The 19,439-nt window shown below is 46.2% G+C and overlaps 1 protein-coding gene across 1 annotated transcript in view; it reads right to left on the bottom strand.

Annotated features, from left to right (window-relative positions):
* agap3 (ArfGAP with GTPase domain, ankyrin repeat and PH domain 3) overlaps positions 1-19,439 on the bottom strand; it is a 118,008-nt gene that overhangs the window by 54,250 nt on the left and 44,319 nt on the right. The window contains 2 exon segments of the mRNA XM_076970318.1: positions 2,659-2,746; positions 6,833-6,891. Coding sequence (XP_076826433.1) covers positions 2,659-2,746; positions 6,833-6,891 — 147 coding nt within the window.

Below are 19,439 nucleotides of genomic sequence, written 5' to 3'. Positions count from 1 at the left end.
AATTCTGTATAGAATAGTCAACCAAAATGTCCTGAAGACCTGCTAACAGCGACCAGCACTGCCATTAGGTGCGATGTGTTAAATACTTCACTGCAACTAAATCAAGTGAATACGTCTTTATGAATGACCTTTTCACAAAGTGTTGAAAGCTTGTAGGGGATTTTGAGATGTTTGTGATTCTTGTCATTATTCGAGACATGAATGCAGCCCGAGGAGCAGGAGCAGCTCAAACAGGAACCACACCAAAAACAACGTTGTCACCACCTGACGGGATGGAATCGTGGTCTCACAGCTCACTGGCAAAGGTGGGTTAGTCTCAGCACTGCTCGACGAGAAAATCCAGTTACATTTCTGAAGGTTCCTCAAACGAAAATCCAAACCCCACTAATATTCCAGATGTTCGGCGGCTATTCCTGTAGAGAGCCTGTTACACCAGATGTGAGCATCGTCACTGGACGATTTAACATGGGAAACGGCTACCTTCCTCTTAAAGGACCCTTAAGGTTAGAGGAGACTGATATGAAAGCTGTTCTTACAATGATGAGATGGTACGTTCAAGATTAACTGATCATTATATAAACTGTGAGTGTAAAGTAAGCCAAAATATATAATAATATATCATATTTCACTAGCATTTTTAGAGTAAAAATAGAAAGGACTGGATGATTAAATGCTGGTTTTTGAACAATGAACATCTTATATAGTCATTAATAGCAGTTTCATGTAATTGCTGTCTTGTACACTACTAAGCACCGAGTGTCTTAACAGATAGCAGATAATTATCGTCTATCTGAGGGGGCAAGTTCCAACACGCCATCAGTGACTGATGCGCCAGCGAGCTCACACACTCAGATCTCACTCCTGCGCATATACTTAAAGGAACACGAGGTTCCCTCTGAACGATCTCCAATCGACATATTCATGTCTCACGATTCCGCACTGATTAATGAAATTTCGTTCATTGTGCTTGAATGTAGCTCGTGTAGTGCTTCTTATCTAGCGTCCGCCTGTCATGGGGGGAGACTGGGGGGGCCGATAAAGCTAGCCTGTGTCTTAGACCTTGACACAGCAAAATACGCACCACAACACCAGCCTGACCCTCTGTTGCTACGGCAACACCTGAACTGTCTGGTTGCCAGCGCAGTAGGAATTCCACTGATCCAGGACAATAACGATGTATTAAGGGTCGTTCGTTAATCAGCCACCGTCAGAGCAACGTTAAAACGGGCTGAAATATCCGGTGCTGAACATGTTATCACAGGCGCAGAGAAAGTGCCTTTAAAATGCTGTTTCTATTCAGACTAACAGTTCATTTCCCCCCTCATTATTAAGAAATTTAAATGAACATACTATATAAATACACTTTACATTTAAAGTTTTACATTTTACATTTTCAACTGTCGTAAAAGTGAAACAGAATCAGATGTGTAAACTCTAACGACTCCAGAAGGGTTGCCAAAGGAACTGGGCTGTAGTGGCATAAAAAGATCTGAACAGAACTCTTTAACTCCACTATCGTTCTGGAGTCCACAGATTTAGGTTTTTGATATTTACTATTTACTATTATCACAGCCCACAGTACCACACCAGGGGTTGAATTTTGCAAAGGACAGTGACAGACTTCGAAAGCAAAGACGATTTCAGAAACCACACGAGCTACAAATACTGTTCCATCTATTCAGGCTTTTGTGTGCAATTCAGCCAATGTGCTGAACAGTTAGTTCTTCCAGACGCCGTGTTCTCTATTGCAGAGAGAAGGTTTCAACTAGCAGGTGCCGACATTTACGTGACACCGCCAGGAACATGGCGGTAATACACTGCCAATCTTCCCAATCTTCAGAGCTTGGCACAAATGTGGTATATGATAAACTCCAGTAGGAGTGAGACCAGGGGCAAACTGGGGCTTTTAACTGGGGCTCATGGGCGGTGAAGAGGAACCGTATCATGAGGAAAATTGTAAAGTCGTAAAGAGCAGACGAGTGTGAGGGCTTCCATCTGGTGTCCAAAACACTTGGCCTGGTGCTCATGACAGCTAAACATCTGAGAGGAAGAAGAACTACGGCAGGACGATGATGATGTGGGGAAACGTCTGGATAAACAACCGTGAACTCCACCACGTCGGAGGCAACACTAACTTTCTAAAAATAAATCCACTAAAAAATAAAAAAAAACTCATTACAACTGATTTGCCTAACTGCTGTGATTTGATTCGTCAAAACATTCTCCTTTAGTTGTACTGATGGCCTGACATACTGAAGACATCTTTTGATGCATATTTAATGCTGGTTTGACAATTGGTGGCCTAACTGGAGCGCCCCCTGCTGATCGCTCCTGTCTAAAGCACTCTGACATAAAGTGTTTTCAACAGTTAACCTGCTGTGTGGTCTGAAGAATTACTTGCTTTCATTTTTTCAGCCCTGCAAAAAATCTATGACACACCACAGTGCAGATGTGTGTGTGCATGTGTGTGTGTGTGTGTGTGTGTGTGTGTGTGTGTGTGCCATCACGTCTCTTACGTTTAAACTTCTATATTTTCTCTGCTAAACCAGCACAGGCTTTAATAATCACATACAACAGAGATGTGAGCCGCAGGGTATGGTCCACGGCAGGTGGTCTGTCTGGACGCCTGACCCCTCCCGCCCCACCTTGAGCGCTTACCCTCCGGAGACTCCTCCTGGACGTATGTTCCTGTCAGATACCGGTGCACCAGGGCCGACTTCCCGCTGGACAGGTTACCCACAATGCCCTGCAAAACAATGTAGGAATGAGAGTCGGGTCACGCAAGCTTTTAAAACGGCACGGAAGGAATCCGGTACGTTCCAGGCAGAGAACAACTTCAGGGTTTCGTCACTTCGGCTCTGAGGTTTTGTGGTATTTGCTCCACCACACGGAGTAGCAATAACAGATAACAGATAAGGAGAGAGGCGTGAATCTGAAAGCCGCTGTATCACTGCTGCCATTCAGAAGAACGAGCATGAGAAATCCTTATCTTAGTTTGCTGCACAAACTAACCACATTTTTTAACGTAATATTCACTCCCATGTAGTCCCTAGCTGTACAGCGAGCAGGTTCAGTATTTAGGGATGCGGTGCCCTAATCGCGGCTGAATCCTGCGTGTACGCGCGTGTGATGCAGTGCGGAACGTGGCACTCGTTCTGCTGCGACACATGGCGTCCTCGTCCGCACAACCCTCCCCGCTCTGCAGAGATCTGAAGCTCAGCACGCTCAGCCTCCAGCTCCAAACGGGGGGGGGACCATCTCATGTAGCATTTGACACCAGAAGAAAATTTGTTTCCTAATGTGACAAGAGGGACACTCCGTTACCTCTTCTGGGGTCTGGATGCACACACAGGGTTTTTTTTACATCCCTAATATATATACACTGGTGCAAATTCCAGAGAGGTGGGGTTATTATTGTGCCGTTGTGCTTTATCGTGCCGTTTCTACACAGAAATTTTCCACCAATCCAAACTCTTTTATGAGGTTTTATTAGAACGTATTTCGTTGTTTACTGCTTCAAAATATATGGACCTTCTTGGTCAAAGCCTATGCACTGATATGAAAAAGCAGGTGAATTTGCTCTCTTCTGATCACTGAAGATATAAAAAAGGTGTCGTAAGTATTTCTGGAGAGTTCTTTTTATGATTTCTGCTCACTGATGCTACTGAAGTTTAATATTCGGTGCATCATATTTTATGTCTTGATCTTTACATTAATTCAAAGCCACAACCTCATGTGCCAAACTCAGTGATTCACTGAGCTATATTTATACCTCTCTGAAATCAGGTCTCCATTATGATAAATACTGTATTATAGATTACTAAAAGCACTCCTACTAACCATTCAACTGTTTGCTCTGTATCAGAGTGCCAAATAGACCAGCTTCATGTTGTTGGCATAATTCTGGATATTTAGACACTCTATAAAGAGTAATAAGAGTTCTGATTACGTTCACTACTTTTGGGTGATGATAAATGTCAGTGAGAATTCAAGGTGTTGAAAATGTATTTGAGTTACTAGTAATACCGTTTGCAGAAAGCGGAGGTGTCCTGTCTCCACACTGCTTTTGTTTTGGAACCGTCTCGCTAGCTAACTCCAGGCTCATTCTCAAAAACACTTCACCGTACTGAGGACAGTAACTGAAGAGCACGTGTTCATCTCAGAGTCTCCAATAGTCTCCAGTAACACCACAAAAAGTTGCTAGAGGGTCTGAAAAATCGCTAAATATAGCAACAAAGTCGCTAAGTTGGCAACACAGCTGCTAGATTCAGCCAGAAGGATTTTAGTGAGGTCAGGCACTCCTGATGTATGATTTAGTTGTGGACCATTCACGGAACTTCTGTACTTTTATATAGCTACTATACTTATGTCAGTTTTAGATGGCCTTGAGGTAGCCAAGACAATGCTGAGGACAAAAAAGAGACTTCCTTTAAAATGTACGTCATTAAAATATTCGCAACATTGAAATAAAGAAAGCAATACTTTGGAAAACGATTGTATTGTCTATATCAGGTCTCCTCGGAGATAACGTGTCTAATGTGTGTTTCCCAGCCTTCCTCCTGGAGGCCTTTTGCTCTGCACACATTAGAGGGTTAGCTGCCGTGACACACTCCGTCCAGCTCGGGAAGGGGTTAATGAGGCAATTCCTTGGTTAATGTGTGTTTGGGGCAGGGGGCAAAACAAAACAACAAAATATGCAGAGCAGTGAGCTTCCCTATTTACAAAGTTCCCTAGCTATAAAATATTAGGTCACATGATTAATAACATCAGTATGGTGTGTAAGTAAATACGGATTTACAATGACTGCTTAATTTGTTCATGTATTTTTACATTTAAATTGGTATAATCACTAGAATCTTAACTTTTATGCCCCCCCACGTTATATTTAGGTGAACATTTGGTCCCAGTCAGCACTTCATACTTTATTGCCTAAAAAAATCTTCTTTACTTTTCTATTTATTTCCACCAGGTTAGTACTCTGACATTAAACTAATGCTTTACCCTTTAGGCTGAATCTGGCTCAAGAACATTTCTTCTCTTCGGTTTTCAATCAGGGGCCCCAACACTGATGAATTAACCATTTTCCCCTGAGTCAGATCATCAGCTCATTATCAAAGCTTTCCTGAGCCAAATTACACATTAAAGCTAAGTGAACTCCATGGCAGCCGTCAACCTCTGGGGCAGAGGTTTGATGGCCCTGATTAATATGCCTTGATATGCATTTATCAAGTTCAACTCCAAAAAAAAAGACTTTTTTTTAAACCCCCACAGTTAAAACTAAGCACAACACATGAAACAATCCGAGCTCTAAATCACTATTTATGCTATCATCTCTGCCTCCAGGATTTCACAAGTTGTCATGTGAATTTTTCAAGGGCATTGTGGGTAACTCAACGGGGGCTTGCTGTGGTTGAGAAAATTCATTTCCACGGTTGCATCTTCGACGCCCCGAAATCCCTGACTGCGGCTTTGAAGGGACGCGCCCGATCCATCCCCCTCCAGGGTCGCGCCGTGTTCTCGGAGGACGGGGAGGAAGACGGGTTTAAGAAGAATAAAGGTGCCGGCAGCACAAACATCCTGTCTCTGCCGACTCCTCGGGTCGCAAGTGGGTGATTACGCCACGTTAATTACGGGATGTGAATGCCGCACGTTGTCGACAAAGCTTTATCAGGAGCCATCATTCGCGCCGATCACGCCACAAACGCACTCTTGATTATGCCAGCCACGGTTTCGACGTTTCATATGCAAACGAGCCTTAGATATTTCCTTCAAGCATGACTGATTTCAGTGTTTCTCTGGCATATGCGGTTTTTTTTATGTATAATAAGGACTGTTATTTCTACAAAGGGTTTTAATAAAAAAAATAAATAAAAAATCATACAGTATCTGATCAATAAACCAATATTAAAGCATTTGAAATCCACTGAGCATCATGTACAGATGTAGGTCTATGATCAAATGATTAGTTCTGTGGCTTTTGTAAATGGCATATAACTGCAAAGACAGTATATGGTTAGAAACATTCCACAGAACCCCAGTGACTGATGCGTGTGCATGAGGTGAAGTGTCTGTCAGCGGTGCAACCCGAAAGTGTCACTCTCCGTCAACGGTGCGTCTGCTCTGTCTCCATGCTGGATATACACTAAAAGACCTCAACACTCAACTGTGTTTTATATGTAATGTTTGTACTGTGTGAAGCAACAGCTCCTTCTGCTAAACTTTGCAGATCTTTTTAGCTATGTGAATTCCTAACCATGGGTAAGCTGCTACTTTAATTCCTAATTCCTGACCGATAAATTGTATTTTCATCATCATCGCGATATGAACATACTCAACAAATACATCACAAAGGACATGATGAATCAGGAAAAAAAATTTAGCTAACCCCGAGATCGTTCATGGAACTTTACACTATCTCTTTCATTTTCGATATATATATATATATATATATATATATATATATATCATTATGTTTTAACATTTGGTTTCAAATTCAGTTGGAGACTCAAGTACATATCCACATTTAATGGCCATGACATTTTGTTTAGGAGATAATACTTAGGTAACATTTAGTTAATTTATCTAAAATGCACTTAAATATTTGTTCATTTGTAGCAAGTCATAGCATCATTATTATCACAAATTGCATGACTGAATTCCTAGCCAAATACTCAACCTGACTGAATTCCTAGCCAAACACTCAACCTCACAACAACAATGTGCTCAGCATAAGCCCTGGAAGACGGTTGGCTGAGCTGTCACAGCCAGACTTCTGTTTGAGCATTCAGGCAAATTTATTTTTATAAACAGAAATTGCTGAGGATAAACTTACCACTTTGAGCTCTGGCACTGACCGACTCAGCGTCCACTCCTGACTGTTGACAAAGGAATCTGCAAAACAGGAGATAATGTGTTTTAGCACATAATAATAAACCAGGATGGATGGTTTAGTTAAGGAGAGATATAACTGAATCGACTATAGAAAATCTGACAGAAGCAGATGCAATTTAAGAAAAGTCTAAAGTTGGTTTTTCAACAAATCCTAGGCCATACACATGCTAAAAGAGAGAACAAAAACATTTGTCAAAGTCAATTTCGTCATTCCTGCTCACCATAGATGAGTAAGGAACAAAATGCAATTTGATCTTGACACAGTGCTACATTTAACAAGGGACAGCAGCAGACAACAAACAGGCAATAAAAAATGCCAGGGTAATTTAGTCCAACATTTTAAGAAATGGTTTGGCAAAATATGTAACTGGCACAATTTTCCACTTCGGCTAAATGTAGCCGATCAGCCAAGACAATGCCTGGTGTTTTTTAATAGCACACTGGAGTCACACAGTATAAACATACTGGAAAACCGTCTCACTCACAATGTTTTTATGAAAATACATTCCCAAAAATTCTTCAGGGTTTTTTAAATCTGATTTTTCACTAAAAATGGTCCTTAAAACCAGCCTACAAAAAAGGAACACCTAAACTTCACCAGAAAAATAAAAAAAATAATGAAGCTCACATCCTCTCCATACAGAGGCACAAAATAAGGGTGCTGATATGAAATAGCAGCTTTATTGGAGCTTCCTGTGCCTCTGTAAACTGATCCCAGACCAGTGATGTTTTTTTTCACCAATGGGATGAAAAGTCTACAGATAGTATCTTTTCTCTGGTGGGGGGTGCAGACATTGTGTCTAAATGGAGCAGGTGCAAAGGACACGTGACCCACACAGCTCCCCAGAACATTTCAGAAAAGCAGCAGCGTCAGTACGAACTTTTACCGAACAATCCGTGGACTTCAGAAGTCATTTTGACTACTGCAGCCCACACACAGTGTTTTGCTGTACTTGTGGTAATTGCTATTGTTTTGTTATTCATGCTTTTTTGCTCTCAAATCATGGCTTATACAAAATTTATTTTCATAATTTTCCTCTGGTAACAAACCACCATGATTGTCTCCTTGGTGGTAGCTTACCAAGTCACTTGGGGAGGGCAATTTCAAGCCAAATGAATTGCTTCACAGAGGGGGAAATAAGAATATCTGAAATCTCCAGCTACACAGAATTTTTACATTGCGTGGCAGTGGTGGTTTGAACACCTCACCTCAGGCGAACACCCCGAAAACTCACACACTCGATGAATAAGACTGTGCCAAGAGGCAGGGCCAGAGTTCAAGATTACCATGGGTGTGAGGTGAGGTGAGTGATGACTCAGAGCTAACCAGTCACTGCAGGACTCCTCAACAAGACACTTTTGTTTACATACATTTTTATGAGCCATTTCTACTTTCTCCCTGGTCTACAGCCTGCTGAATTTTGCATACCCTAAGTACATTTATCACAATGTCTTTCCCACTAAAATAGCAGAGGCTTCAATTCCAAATTCCAGCCAGCTAATTTTCATATTAGCTTATTTTGACAGGATCCTGTGTACCTTTAAGCTTTATTTTGCATTCTGTTCTTTCTTAAACCGTCGATTTTTGTCAACACCGGCTCCAAACAGAGCAGACAGACTTTTTTTAAACTATTACTGCTCCACTGTTGGTGTACTGTGTCCAATAGGCGAACCTCAGAAAATCTGCCACATTAGCTCTCCCTCGCTACAACTGTTCTTCGGCCCTTACATGCAGAACGAAATAATTTGCCAACTGTATAAAAATGCTAAAACGCAAACGTCTTGAATACTGACCGGATGGGGACGCTGCCCAGCTAATGGAGCTCTAAACTGGACGACATTAGTGAAGACGCTCGTTTGGCCATGCGGTGAATTGGACTGGCATTTTTGGTCTGAATCTGCAGTACAGTACATATTCAAAGCAATAGATGTATGTTTGGAGGTTGGTGTTGGGCCAGCGAATTATGTAACGCAGTCTTAACCTATGATTAAACAGAACAACATGAGGTCAGCTTTCAATCCAAAGAATAATCCAAGTCAAGGCGTTTTAATTAATCACAATGGAGGAACAGGTCAGCTCGTACTACATGTGCACTGAAGGAGAACACCGTGATGTGTAGAGGTGGAGTTTTCTCAGCAATTACATCACGACTGAGGTTTTAACAACGAGCCACTGAGTCACCCAAACGCCAGTTTCCAAAACATGCCCCGAAAACACAGACGCTAACGGAGCCTCGCCCGGCGCGACTGGACGCGGCAAGTCGAGCGAGATCCGTCCGTCGCCCTGTGCTCATTCAGCGTTATGATTCTTGGCATGACGTGACAGGAAAGAGGACGGCCCAAAAATGAACTTCGCATGGCACGCGGCCAAGCCCGAACCCACGCGCGAGCGGATGAGGGAAGACGCGTGAACGCACCCACGAGCCTCTCTGTCCAGAATGGACACAGGTGGCAGAGTGAAACGCGTCTTTAAGATGTTTGTGTCAGTCTTCACTTAAATCGTCCTGTCTGATTTACATCAAATATAACTCTAAGGCATGGGCCTATTCATTCTGAACCAAAATAAAAAGTAAATATATCACAGAAGAGAGGGAAAGTGTGTGAGAGAGAATGAGACAGAGAGAGAGAGAGAGAGAGCACGTGAGAGAGAACTCTCAAGACATTGTACATTTACATTTTGCAGAACAAGTTCTGCCAGGCATTCAGGCAATCCAAAACGAGATACATGTTCCAGCACCTTGGGGAACTGTAATTCCCAACACCGCATGAAACGTTCAGTCACTTAGCCGTGTTGCATAAATGCTAATTGTCAAATGGCGCACAGCAAACTTGGAACAACTGACTCGTTTTGACAGAAAACGCTGCTGAGAAAACCCTTCAGTTTGTGAACTTCTTAGAGCTCTCTGCAATCACCGTTTCCTAAAATGTGATCTGATCTGTGCTCTTAAGTCATACCAGCAAATAAATAACATTAGATAAAACAACAAATAAACAAACAAATAAATAACAAATAACCAAATGCCCAGCACTATTGGCCTTCAGATCAGATTTCTAGCCAATAATGCAGAAATCCTGAAAGTTCACAAACTTTCTTCTCACGACTAACAGGTTAGTCATCTGCAGTGATGACCCGACTCCCTCTAGGATCAGAACAGCAGGAGCTCAGAGACCCCCTCTCCTTCCACACACTCCGCGTCAGACGGTGACGGCGGTGAGCTCGGCACCAGAGGAGGCGAACGAGTCATTGGTCGAGAGGTAGTTTAGGGGGGGTGGTGATTGGTTAAGAGGGAGTTTAGGGGGACGGTGATTGGTTAAGAGGGATTTTAGGCGGACGGTGATTGGTTAAGAGGGAGTTTAGGGGGACGGTGATTGGTTAAGAGGGAGTTTAGGGGGACGGTGATTGGTTAAGAGGGAGTTTAGGTGGACAGTGATTGGTTAAGAGGGATTTTAGGCGGACGGTGATTGGTTAAGAGGGAGTTTAGGGGGACGGTGATTGGTTAAGAGGGAGTTTAGGGGGACGGTGATTGGTTAAGAGGGAGTTTAGGGGGACGGTGATTGGTTAGGGGGAGGATCTGCAGCAAAGAGCTCTTTCTCCTGCCAGCGCCTACCTCTCAAAGGCGTTATGAGTCAAAGCCATTCTGAGTCGATGCAAAAACTCGAGGGGCCACCAACAGACAACAAGTAGAGCATTACATAACCAAATTAAAGCCATCTTTTGAAATCATTCGTAAGCTGCAGAAAAGAAAAGAAAAACGGAGCTAACCGACCAACACAGTTGACAACTCCTTCTCCAGCTTTGGGTACATATTTCTTTATGTCAGTCATTCAAAGCCATACGCACCCTGGACTAAAGGTTTGAAACAACAAGTATGAGTCAGGTGTTGCGTGCTCACTGCTAGTTTCAGACACTGCTGAACAGGTATGAAGGCACTGGGAGTAAAAAAAAAAAAAAAAAAAAACTCACATTTTTGCAGTTTGTAGACTTTCTATGGCTGACATTATAAAGCTCATAGCCACAGTTCCTTAACGCTGTGGCTGACTGTAAGATGTGGATGTTTGAAGTGAAATGCTCTTTTTCCGAAGGACACATAATTGTGGACAGATGGGCCTATCGGGAAAGTGCGCAAACGCATTACCCAGGAAGGTGTTCCTTTCAAGCAGGTAAAGAAAAGAAAGATCAGAACGCTTCACGCCCCGTACCCTCTGAACTCTCATTGCTGCCTATAATTACAGCCCTTACCAGCAACGAGCAGCTAAAGACGCGCTACTGGGGTGGAAGGCATCTCTATCTGCAAGTCATTTCCCTCCCCCGTAGCACGTAAGGACAGGTACGCCCCCCCCCCCCTTCCCACAAGGCTCTTGGCTTCAGTCACACAGACAACAGCGGCTCCTCCAGATCCGTTAACAGCCCGTCGAGGAGCAGCGGAGGCAGGTTGGGACAGGCCCGCCGAGGGCCCAGCCCGGAGCAGCGCACACACCTCGGCTCCGCACGGAGAATACGCGGTGCTACGGGCGTGCCGAGATTCCGCCAACCGCCCCCCCCACACAGCCAAGCCGGGGCAAGCCTCCGACACGGGGAGTCTCTATAGAGACGGCAGACAAAATAAACGCACAAAGGAAACGTGTTTAGGTCCAAGCGCTAAGTGACCGTTTCAACGGGGAGCGGCGCCGTGGCTTTGGTCATCGGCTCGGTTCCTGGATGACTGTGTCAATAGGTGGTTCTAAAGGCGTTTTTGTGCAAAAGGTCAATGGAGAGGTGTTAGAAGTGCCTCTGATTACATAAGACTCAAACATGTTTCTCATCAGCTTTGCGCACGAGAGTCCTGCTCTTATCAATATACAATATACAGCGTCGTCGTACTGATTCAACACGCCTTTGTCAGGAACATGGGGAAAAGCCATGAGAAAGAAAGGGGGTTGGGAAGGAGACAGAGTGTCAGACAGAAAGAGAAAGAGAGGGAGAGAAAGAAGACTTTTTTGGGGAGAGACTGTGTGTTTGTGTGTGTGTTTGTGTGTGTGCACGCATGTGTGCTGGAACACTTCGGTGGTGATGTAATTTATCTTGGTGACAAAGTTTCAATAACAAGACTTTCCAGCTGCAATACACCACATGCTGCCTACTAACATTTAATACACCAACCACTGTCTACTAACATTTAATACACCAACCACTGTCTACTAACATTTAATACACCAAACACTGCCTACTAACATTGAATACACCAACCACTGCCTACTAACATTGAATACACCAACCACTGCCTACTAATGTTGAATACACCAACCACTGCCTACTAACATTTAATACACCAACCACTGCCTACTAACATTTAATACACCAAACACTGCCTACTAACATTTAATACACCAACCACTGCCTACTAACATTGAATACACCAACCACTGCCTACTAATGTTGAATACACCAACCACTGCCTACTAACATTTAATACACCAACCACTGTCTACTAACATTTAATACACCAACCACTGTCTACTAACATTTAATACACCAAACACTGCCTACTAACATTGAATACACCAACCACTGCCTACTAACATTGAATACACCAACCACTGCCTACTAATGTTGAATACACCAACCACTGCCTACTAACATTTAATACACCAACCACTGCCTACTAACATTTAATACACCAAACACTGCCTACTAACATTTAATACACCAAACACTGCCTACTAATGTTGAATACACCGCACAGTCTAGTAAAGTTTAATACACCCCACACTGACTTGTAAAGTTTATTACACCACACATTGTCTAATAACGTTTACACCCCATACTGTCTAGTAAAGTTTAATATACCCCACACTGTCTAGTAAAGTTTAATACACCACACAGTCTAGTAACATTTACACCACACGTTGTCTAGTAACGTTTACACCCCACACACAGCTAGACTAACATTTAATGCACCAAACATGCTTCACAGCCAGACAAGTGATTCTTCAACCACACACTGACTTCAAGGCCAGGCTAATATTTAACACACCACACAGTGTCTACACAGACAGGAGTTTTAATACACCACACACTAATGATAAATCTGCCTGGGCTGTGTTGTTTTGTTCTGTGGTTTGCAGGTGATGCGAGTCTCTGGCGCTACGCCAACAAAACTTGCCACACTGAAGTCTGTTGGGAGGTCCACCGTCAGGACCGGGCCTCAGGACAGGGCCATCAGGACCGGGCCTCAGGACAGGGCCATCAGGACCGGGCCCTCAGTACAGGGCCATCAGGACCGGGCCTCAGGACAGGGCCATCAGGACCGGGCCTCAGGACAGGGCCATCAGACACGGCACATGTCCACATCTCGCCTTTCCACGTCGTGCTTATGCAATAATCCACAGATAATGACATGCATATGAAATTATGGAAAAAAGCTGAATACTAATGAGCTAAAAGGTTAAAAAGCTGGTCATCAATGTGCTCTTAATTTGAAAAATTTCAGAATACAGACCATGTTATGAAATCCAATGAGTTTCTCTAATGAAATATATGAATAAATCTATTCAAAGCCTTTGATTACTCAATACATTTTGTAACACCGTGACCATTTTTCTGAAGAAAAAAAAACTTTAGCAAGTTCTTCAACATTTAATCTTCAGAGTTTCTGAACAAACCCAACCCTGCACCAAAAAAGTAGGAATATATATAAAACAAAAATCATTGTTTTATTTTAATATTAGCTCAGGAATCAGTAATTTCCTGAGCCTTCAGTCACATTGACATGTTTTGCTGGGACTATTGGTACAGCCTGCAGGTTAGAAAGTGCTTCAGTTTTCAGGGAATTGTGAAGCACCCGCCAAATTCCCAACAAAAGTATATGTGGAAATGCTTGCGCATTATTCATAGGAGTTACATTTTTAAAACCATTATGAAGATGACTTTGTAAAACCATTCTGGTAATTTACAGTTTTGAACCATGATCAGCCATTTTGTAATTGTGTGATATTCAGTGCGTTAAGAAACCTAAGATCAGAAAAGCTACTGAGAAGCTGAATATATCTGACTGCAGGCAAAAGGACAATCATAATAATAATAACAACTCACTCCTTCACCCTTTTACCCGCACATACAATCACTCTGGCGGGTATTACTGAACTATATATGAACTCCTGAATCAATGAAGATATGATTCTTGAATGAATTTAAAGCATAATTCCACCCTGAGAAGATCTCAGAGCCCACAAACTAGCAAACTAGCACATCCTTAGCCAAAGGTACGTACAGTGAATAAAACATTGTCCTCTAGTCATGTACCCTCACTGGCCACAGTTACGAAATATAGCTGCATTAATTTTCCAGGATCTTTAACTCACACTCGTTCCTCTCAGAGTCTTCAGTGTGAGTAGAACCTTTCTGCGCTTAGGGGTCAGAGGGCATTGGGGGGCTCTGACAGTCATGAATTTCACAAACCTTACCTTGACCTTTACTGGAGTCAATACCAGTTAGTGTCTCTATGGCAACGGCCTGCACTTTTTTCTCCCTGGCCGGGGGAGTGCTGGCAGCCGGTGGAGTCTCGGCGCGGGGCTCGGGGTTTCTGCCCGACGATGGAGCCTTTCTCTTAAAGCGACTAGCGAGGAGCTGCCAGAAATTAGGCTCCGAGGCTGCCGCTGGCTTGGCAGGCTTGGGGGGCTTGGCCGGGGCGGGAGGGACCTCCATAGCCGGGGCCGTCCCCCTGGGCCGAAGCTCGGGCAGCTGCCGGCGTCTCTGGTGCTCGCCCTGCTCACTAGCGGGAGACAGCGTCCTGCCGGTCAGGTAAGAGAACGGGCGGGCGGGACGGGACGCGTCTCCCACGATGCTCGCGGCTCGCGACCTTTCCTGCGGGCCGCTCGGCTCGGCCTGGTTGCGGTTCCGCCGGATCCGGAGGCTCAGACTGCGGCGCAAGGAGTCGAACCTCCTCGGCCGGTCCGGCTTGGCGCTGGGAGGCGTGGTAGCGGGCAGCGCCTCCTTGTCCCTCGCCTCCTTGTTCCTCGCATCCTTGTCCCGCGGCTGCCGGCCGAACAGCCTCCATCGGAAGCTGGAGCGGGCCAGGCCGGCCGCGTCGCTGAATGTACGGCTCGTCAGCTCGTCCTGGGAGCAGCCCACGTTCCGCAGCTCCAGAACGGTCATGCTAACGGGCCGGGGTCTCCCGCCCGTACGCGAGACTCGGGCCGCGGGGGGTTCTTGCCACGGGTGCGGGAGCAACCTAAAAGCGTGAGGTCCGTCCGTCCGGAAGCCGTCCGCCGCCCTTTCGGCCCTGCGGGGCACCGCAAAACCCGAGTGATCTGCCCTACCGCCGTCCGCGCCGGTCACTGCCGCGCTGGACTGCGTGGCCCCCGACACGCATACGCTCCGAGGTCTGCCCGAGTGTTGGCGGAGACGCACTGCCGAAACGTGCTGCCCGCCGGGCTGGCTGGGTAAGCCATGCATGCTCACCGCCGCGCTGTCGGCACGGAGACGCACCCCCGTGACGCACCCCCGCGGCACGGCCACACAGGGCGGGGCGGAGGGCTCTCCGGGCGCGGCATGGCGGAGTCCTTTTCCAGGTGGGCGACCGGACGCTGAAGCGGCGCGCGGCTCCTTCGTCGTGCTCTCGTCCGCGGCCGAGTGGAAGTCTGGCAGAGGCAGCCTGAGCGCGGGAGCGTCCCGGAGGAGTGCGGGGAACCGGTCGGCCCTCATTCCTGGCTCCTCCAGCCCCCTCCCTCCTCTCCGGAGCCTGCCTGTGCTGCTCAGGTATGGGCCGCCTGCTGGGCGTCTCTCCCCTGCCGCCCTCCGCCTCGGGCTCTCGCTCCGCTCCTCCCGCTTTGCCGCCTCCTCTTGCTTCCCCGCAGTGTTGGCCCCGCCTCTCGGGGGCTTGGCCTCTCCTCCGGCCCCGCCCTCTCCTCCACCTCCCCGAGTTCTGCGCAGGAAGGCCGAAGGTTCGCGCGGAGCTGCCCCGGCTTGTAGGTGCCAAGCTGACTCTGCCGTGCCCTCGTTAATCACATCTGGAAGCCGTCTGCTCAAGACCAGCGCGGGAACGCCCCTGCGCCTCCGCAAGTCCGGTCTTGCTAAAGATCCTCCGTGGTCTCGCCTTGAGATTCTCTCCCTCTCTGTCCCCCCCCCCGCCAACACAATGCGGCTCACGGCTGCTCTTAAAGGCCTGCACCTCCAGGCCGCATTCCAAAGACACAGGCGTAATCCCTCGATTCTGACACGTGAGAAAGGAAGAGAGAGGTGGGGGTCCGTGCGGGGGGTGGGGGTTGGACCGGACACGCCTCAGCACAACCTCTCCAACACCTCCAACAGGTCCCCGAGAGAGCGTCAAAAACCAGCCAATGGCAAAAGCAAGAAGGGCAAACACGTCCCTGCGGTTTTACTCCACCGTTCCCGGCAGAGGGCTTAAGGTGTTGGGAAAAAACAAACAAAAGACAAGAAAAAATCATCTTGGGGAAATATGGAAGTGAAGTGAGCTCATTGCATCAGCAAGGCGTCAGGAAAAAACTCCCCCAGAAAAGTAGTGTCGTCTTCTGCAGGCGAAGCGTGCAGAGCAGGCAGTGAGGGCACATTTCTCCCCTCCTCGGTCCCGGCCACGGAGCCAGGAGGCCGGACTCCCAGCGACGTCCCCACCACTGCCGGCCAGCGGGAAAACAAGGGACGGATTCCTCCAAAGGAACTCCCACACAAGGTTGGTCAGTGGAGACGAGGGTAAGATACCAGGAGGCCATGCCCGAAAGGCTTCTGGGTAAGATGCCCCCTCCCCCTCCCTGCGCTCTTGTCTGACTGAACGAGAAGGTTGAACGCCAGACAAAAAAAAACCTTGGTTCTTTTCCAAAAGCTTACAGTGGGAAGAGCAGAGGGTGAAATTCTAGGGTCCAGAGCCAATGGGAAGACCACCTATGTGCGCTGCAGGTGGGCTGGACGGAAGAGCGTGTTTTGGGATAAAGAGAGAGGAGGTTCGCCGACTGGGAAAGTCAGGATGCAGACGGAGAGGGAGGCACGTGAAGGAGGAAGGTCAAGGCTTTCATAAGCAGACGGAAGCTTCCGGACGCCCATCCCATGAGAATCATTCCCACCACAAATGCATTTAGTATGAATGCATGTATAACAAATAAGGTCATTAGAAAAGGTCATTAGAAACAAAAATCATTACACAAATGAAAAATATTCAAATTGAAAACTGCTTATTAACACTTGCAGTTGTGATTAAAAGTATTCTTTAAATCAAAAGAAAACTACATTACAGGATCTTTTTCTAATAGTTTTCACATGTATTGCAACATCACAACTTCACTTTTCTATATTAGATTACTCATTTTTGGAATTTTGGAATTTCTGGCCCTTTTTTCATGGTATTTTATATTGACTGGATAAGACCGGAGCCAATGAAATCCAGATTAACTGTCCCGCAGCACTGACCATGCAGCCTAAACCTAATACCCTTTCGTGTTCAACTTGTGTAAGCCTGTGACACAGTAGAGCAGAGCCCCCTCTAGTGGTGCTTATGAGTATTAGCCCTAATGCCTTCCAAAGCCCATTCGGAGCCATTGTGTATCGGCCATTACCAAGAGTTGACACAATGTGGCGCGACACTGTTAAATCTACGATCCTCCCCAACAAGTCTGCTGAAACACACACTCTCTTTAACCCCACAAATCACTCAAGACGCACGACAACCGTTCTACTGTGGGTTAATGCCAAGCAGAAGCCATCGCAAGCTGCCGTGAAGAAGAGGGCAAAGCTCTCTCTCTTTTCCTCCCTCCCTCCCTCCCTTACTAGCACAGAGGACGTTGGTCCACAGATCCACACAATCTGTGGCCTAATCCATCTTATTTCGTTATGACAGCACGTCCACCATCTGACGGGCATGGCTTCAAGGCTTTGACAGTGGAGCCGGGATTCTTGCTGCCCATCGACCCCCAGTTTGGATTTTTCCACATTTTCACTGTACTTGTTGTTGTTGTTTGGGTGTTTGTTTTGGGGCTGTGCTGATTACAGTTCTCCACCGAAATTCAGTGTTCTCTCAGATCCCTCGTTTAACCTAGCAGCCCCACGAAACAACGCGAAAGCCGTATGAACAGTCACAATCTTGTCAAATCAAACCCGTCGAGTTTGTCGTCACAGCCGAAATTCGTCTTCCAACAGATGGTTCTTTTCCCTCCCTTGGAGACTCACTAACGTCATAGCGAGCGAGGAGAACTGAAGTCTGAGATTTAGATCTAGCCTTTTGGATTCGCACTGCAGCCTCGGTCTTCCACAAGCATACCAAAATGAAGAAAAACCATCTGCACAAGAAAACCCACTCAAACATCCATCTTCACCAAGCACATTCAACCACCATGTCTGTCTTTTACTTAGAACCTGCTAATAGGTAATACCAGTCATGCCACGATGTGAGAGTCAGAGTTCATTGGACTGTTCATGGAGGATAATGATGTAAGTGTGAAAGTGTGTCTTCTCCTTCTGCCTTTCTGCAGACGTAGCTGATTGGTCACACCACGGGAAATGGATAAGCTGTATTTACACAGTGACTCTTCCTGATGACCATGGCATTATGAACAGCCCTTTCTAGGAAAGAGGGGCGTGTCAAATGCGTCAGTGGTGGCGTTCCTTAAAACCGAATTTTCGTGAACTTCTGAGCGGCAGTGCCAATGGGAGTGACGTCTGCACGTGTGCCCGGCCACGCAGAACTGAGCCTCCTGCGATCTAAATAAATAACGCACTCACACAAACAATCAAACTTAATCCATAATTTAAAATGGCACTTTGATCAGCCTGAAGGCAAATACGTCAACGATTCCATACGTCGTCATCCATAAGACCCGCAAGGCTCAGGATAAAAGCTTCGGGACGCTGGAACCTCATCCTTCCTGGTCGGGTTTGGGCGGGACCAGAAGGAAAAAAGGTCCCCTAAATCTGTGCCAAGGGCGGCACGAAACAACAACAACAAAATCACAAACAAACAAATATCAGTGGTGCATAATGGCCCCCTAGAGTGCAAATTTCCTCCTTCAGAGTTACATCTGCTCAAGGCTAACACTAGAAGACTTTAATCAACACTGATGACTCCTCTGTGCACCTATTTCAGCCATTATGTGCATGAGTCACTAATGGACCGACACATCTAGCATTAACCGAACCCGATTTTAACAGCAACGTGCTTGATGTAAAAGGAAACACCTTACTGTATGAGCAAGCAAATCTAATTACATCTGAAAACCAGCACAAAGTGGAAAAAAACCCTGATTACCACACTAATGTACATCATGTAGCTTTCATGTTAGAACCCGCTCATCCAACGTTGCGTCATTACCTGCATCTACAAAACCGGGGTTGGCCACAACCCGAACGTCAGCAGGAATCAGATGGTCTTCCTCATCCCACGCACCACGGGGGAGCTTGGGCCGCCGCCCGCATCCGAAACACTGCATGGCTACTCGGTACCCCCCGGAGCAGGGCGAACGGGACAGCGCGGTCACACTCCTCCGTTCAAACGCGTCCTCACGGCGCCCGGGGTGGGACGGCCGTCCGAGAGAGTGCGTCCTTTTGCCCTCCCGCTCATTTCTGA

This window comes from Brachyhypopomus gauderio, chromosome 13 (genome assembly GCF_052324685.1).
Source record: "Brachyhypopomus gauderio isolate BG-103 chromosome 13, BGAUD_0.2, whole genome shotgun sequence".
Taxonomy (NCBI): domain Eukaryota; kingdom Metazoa; phylum Chordata; class Actinopteri; order Gymnotiformes; family Hypopomidae; genus Brachyhypopomus; species Brachyhypopomus gauderio.
Note: the sequence above shows the minus strand (reverse complement) of the source record. Positions and strands in the feature narration are given on the sequence as shown.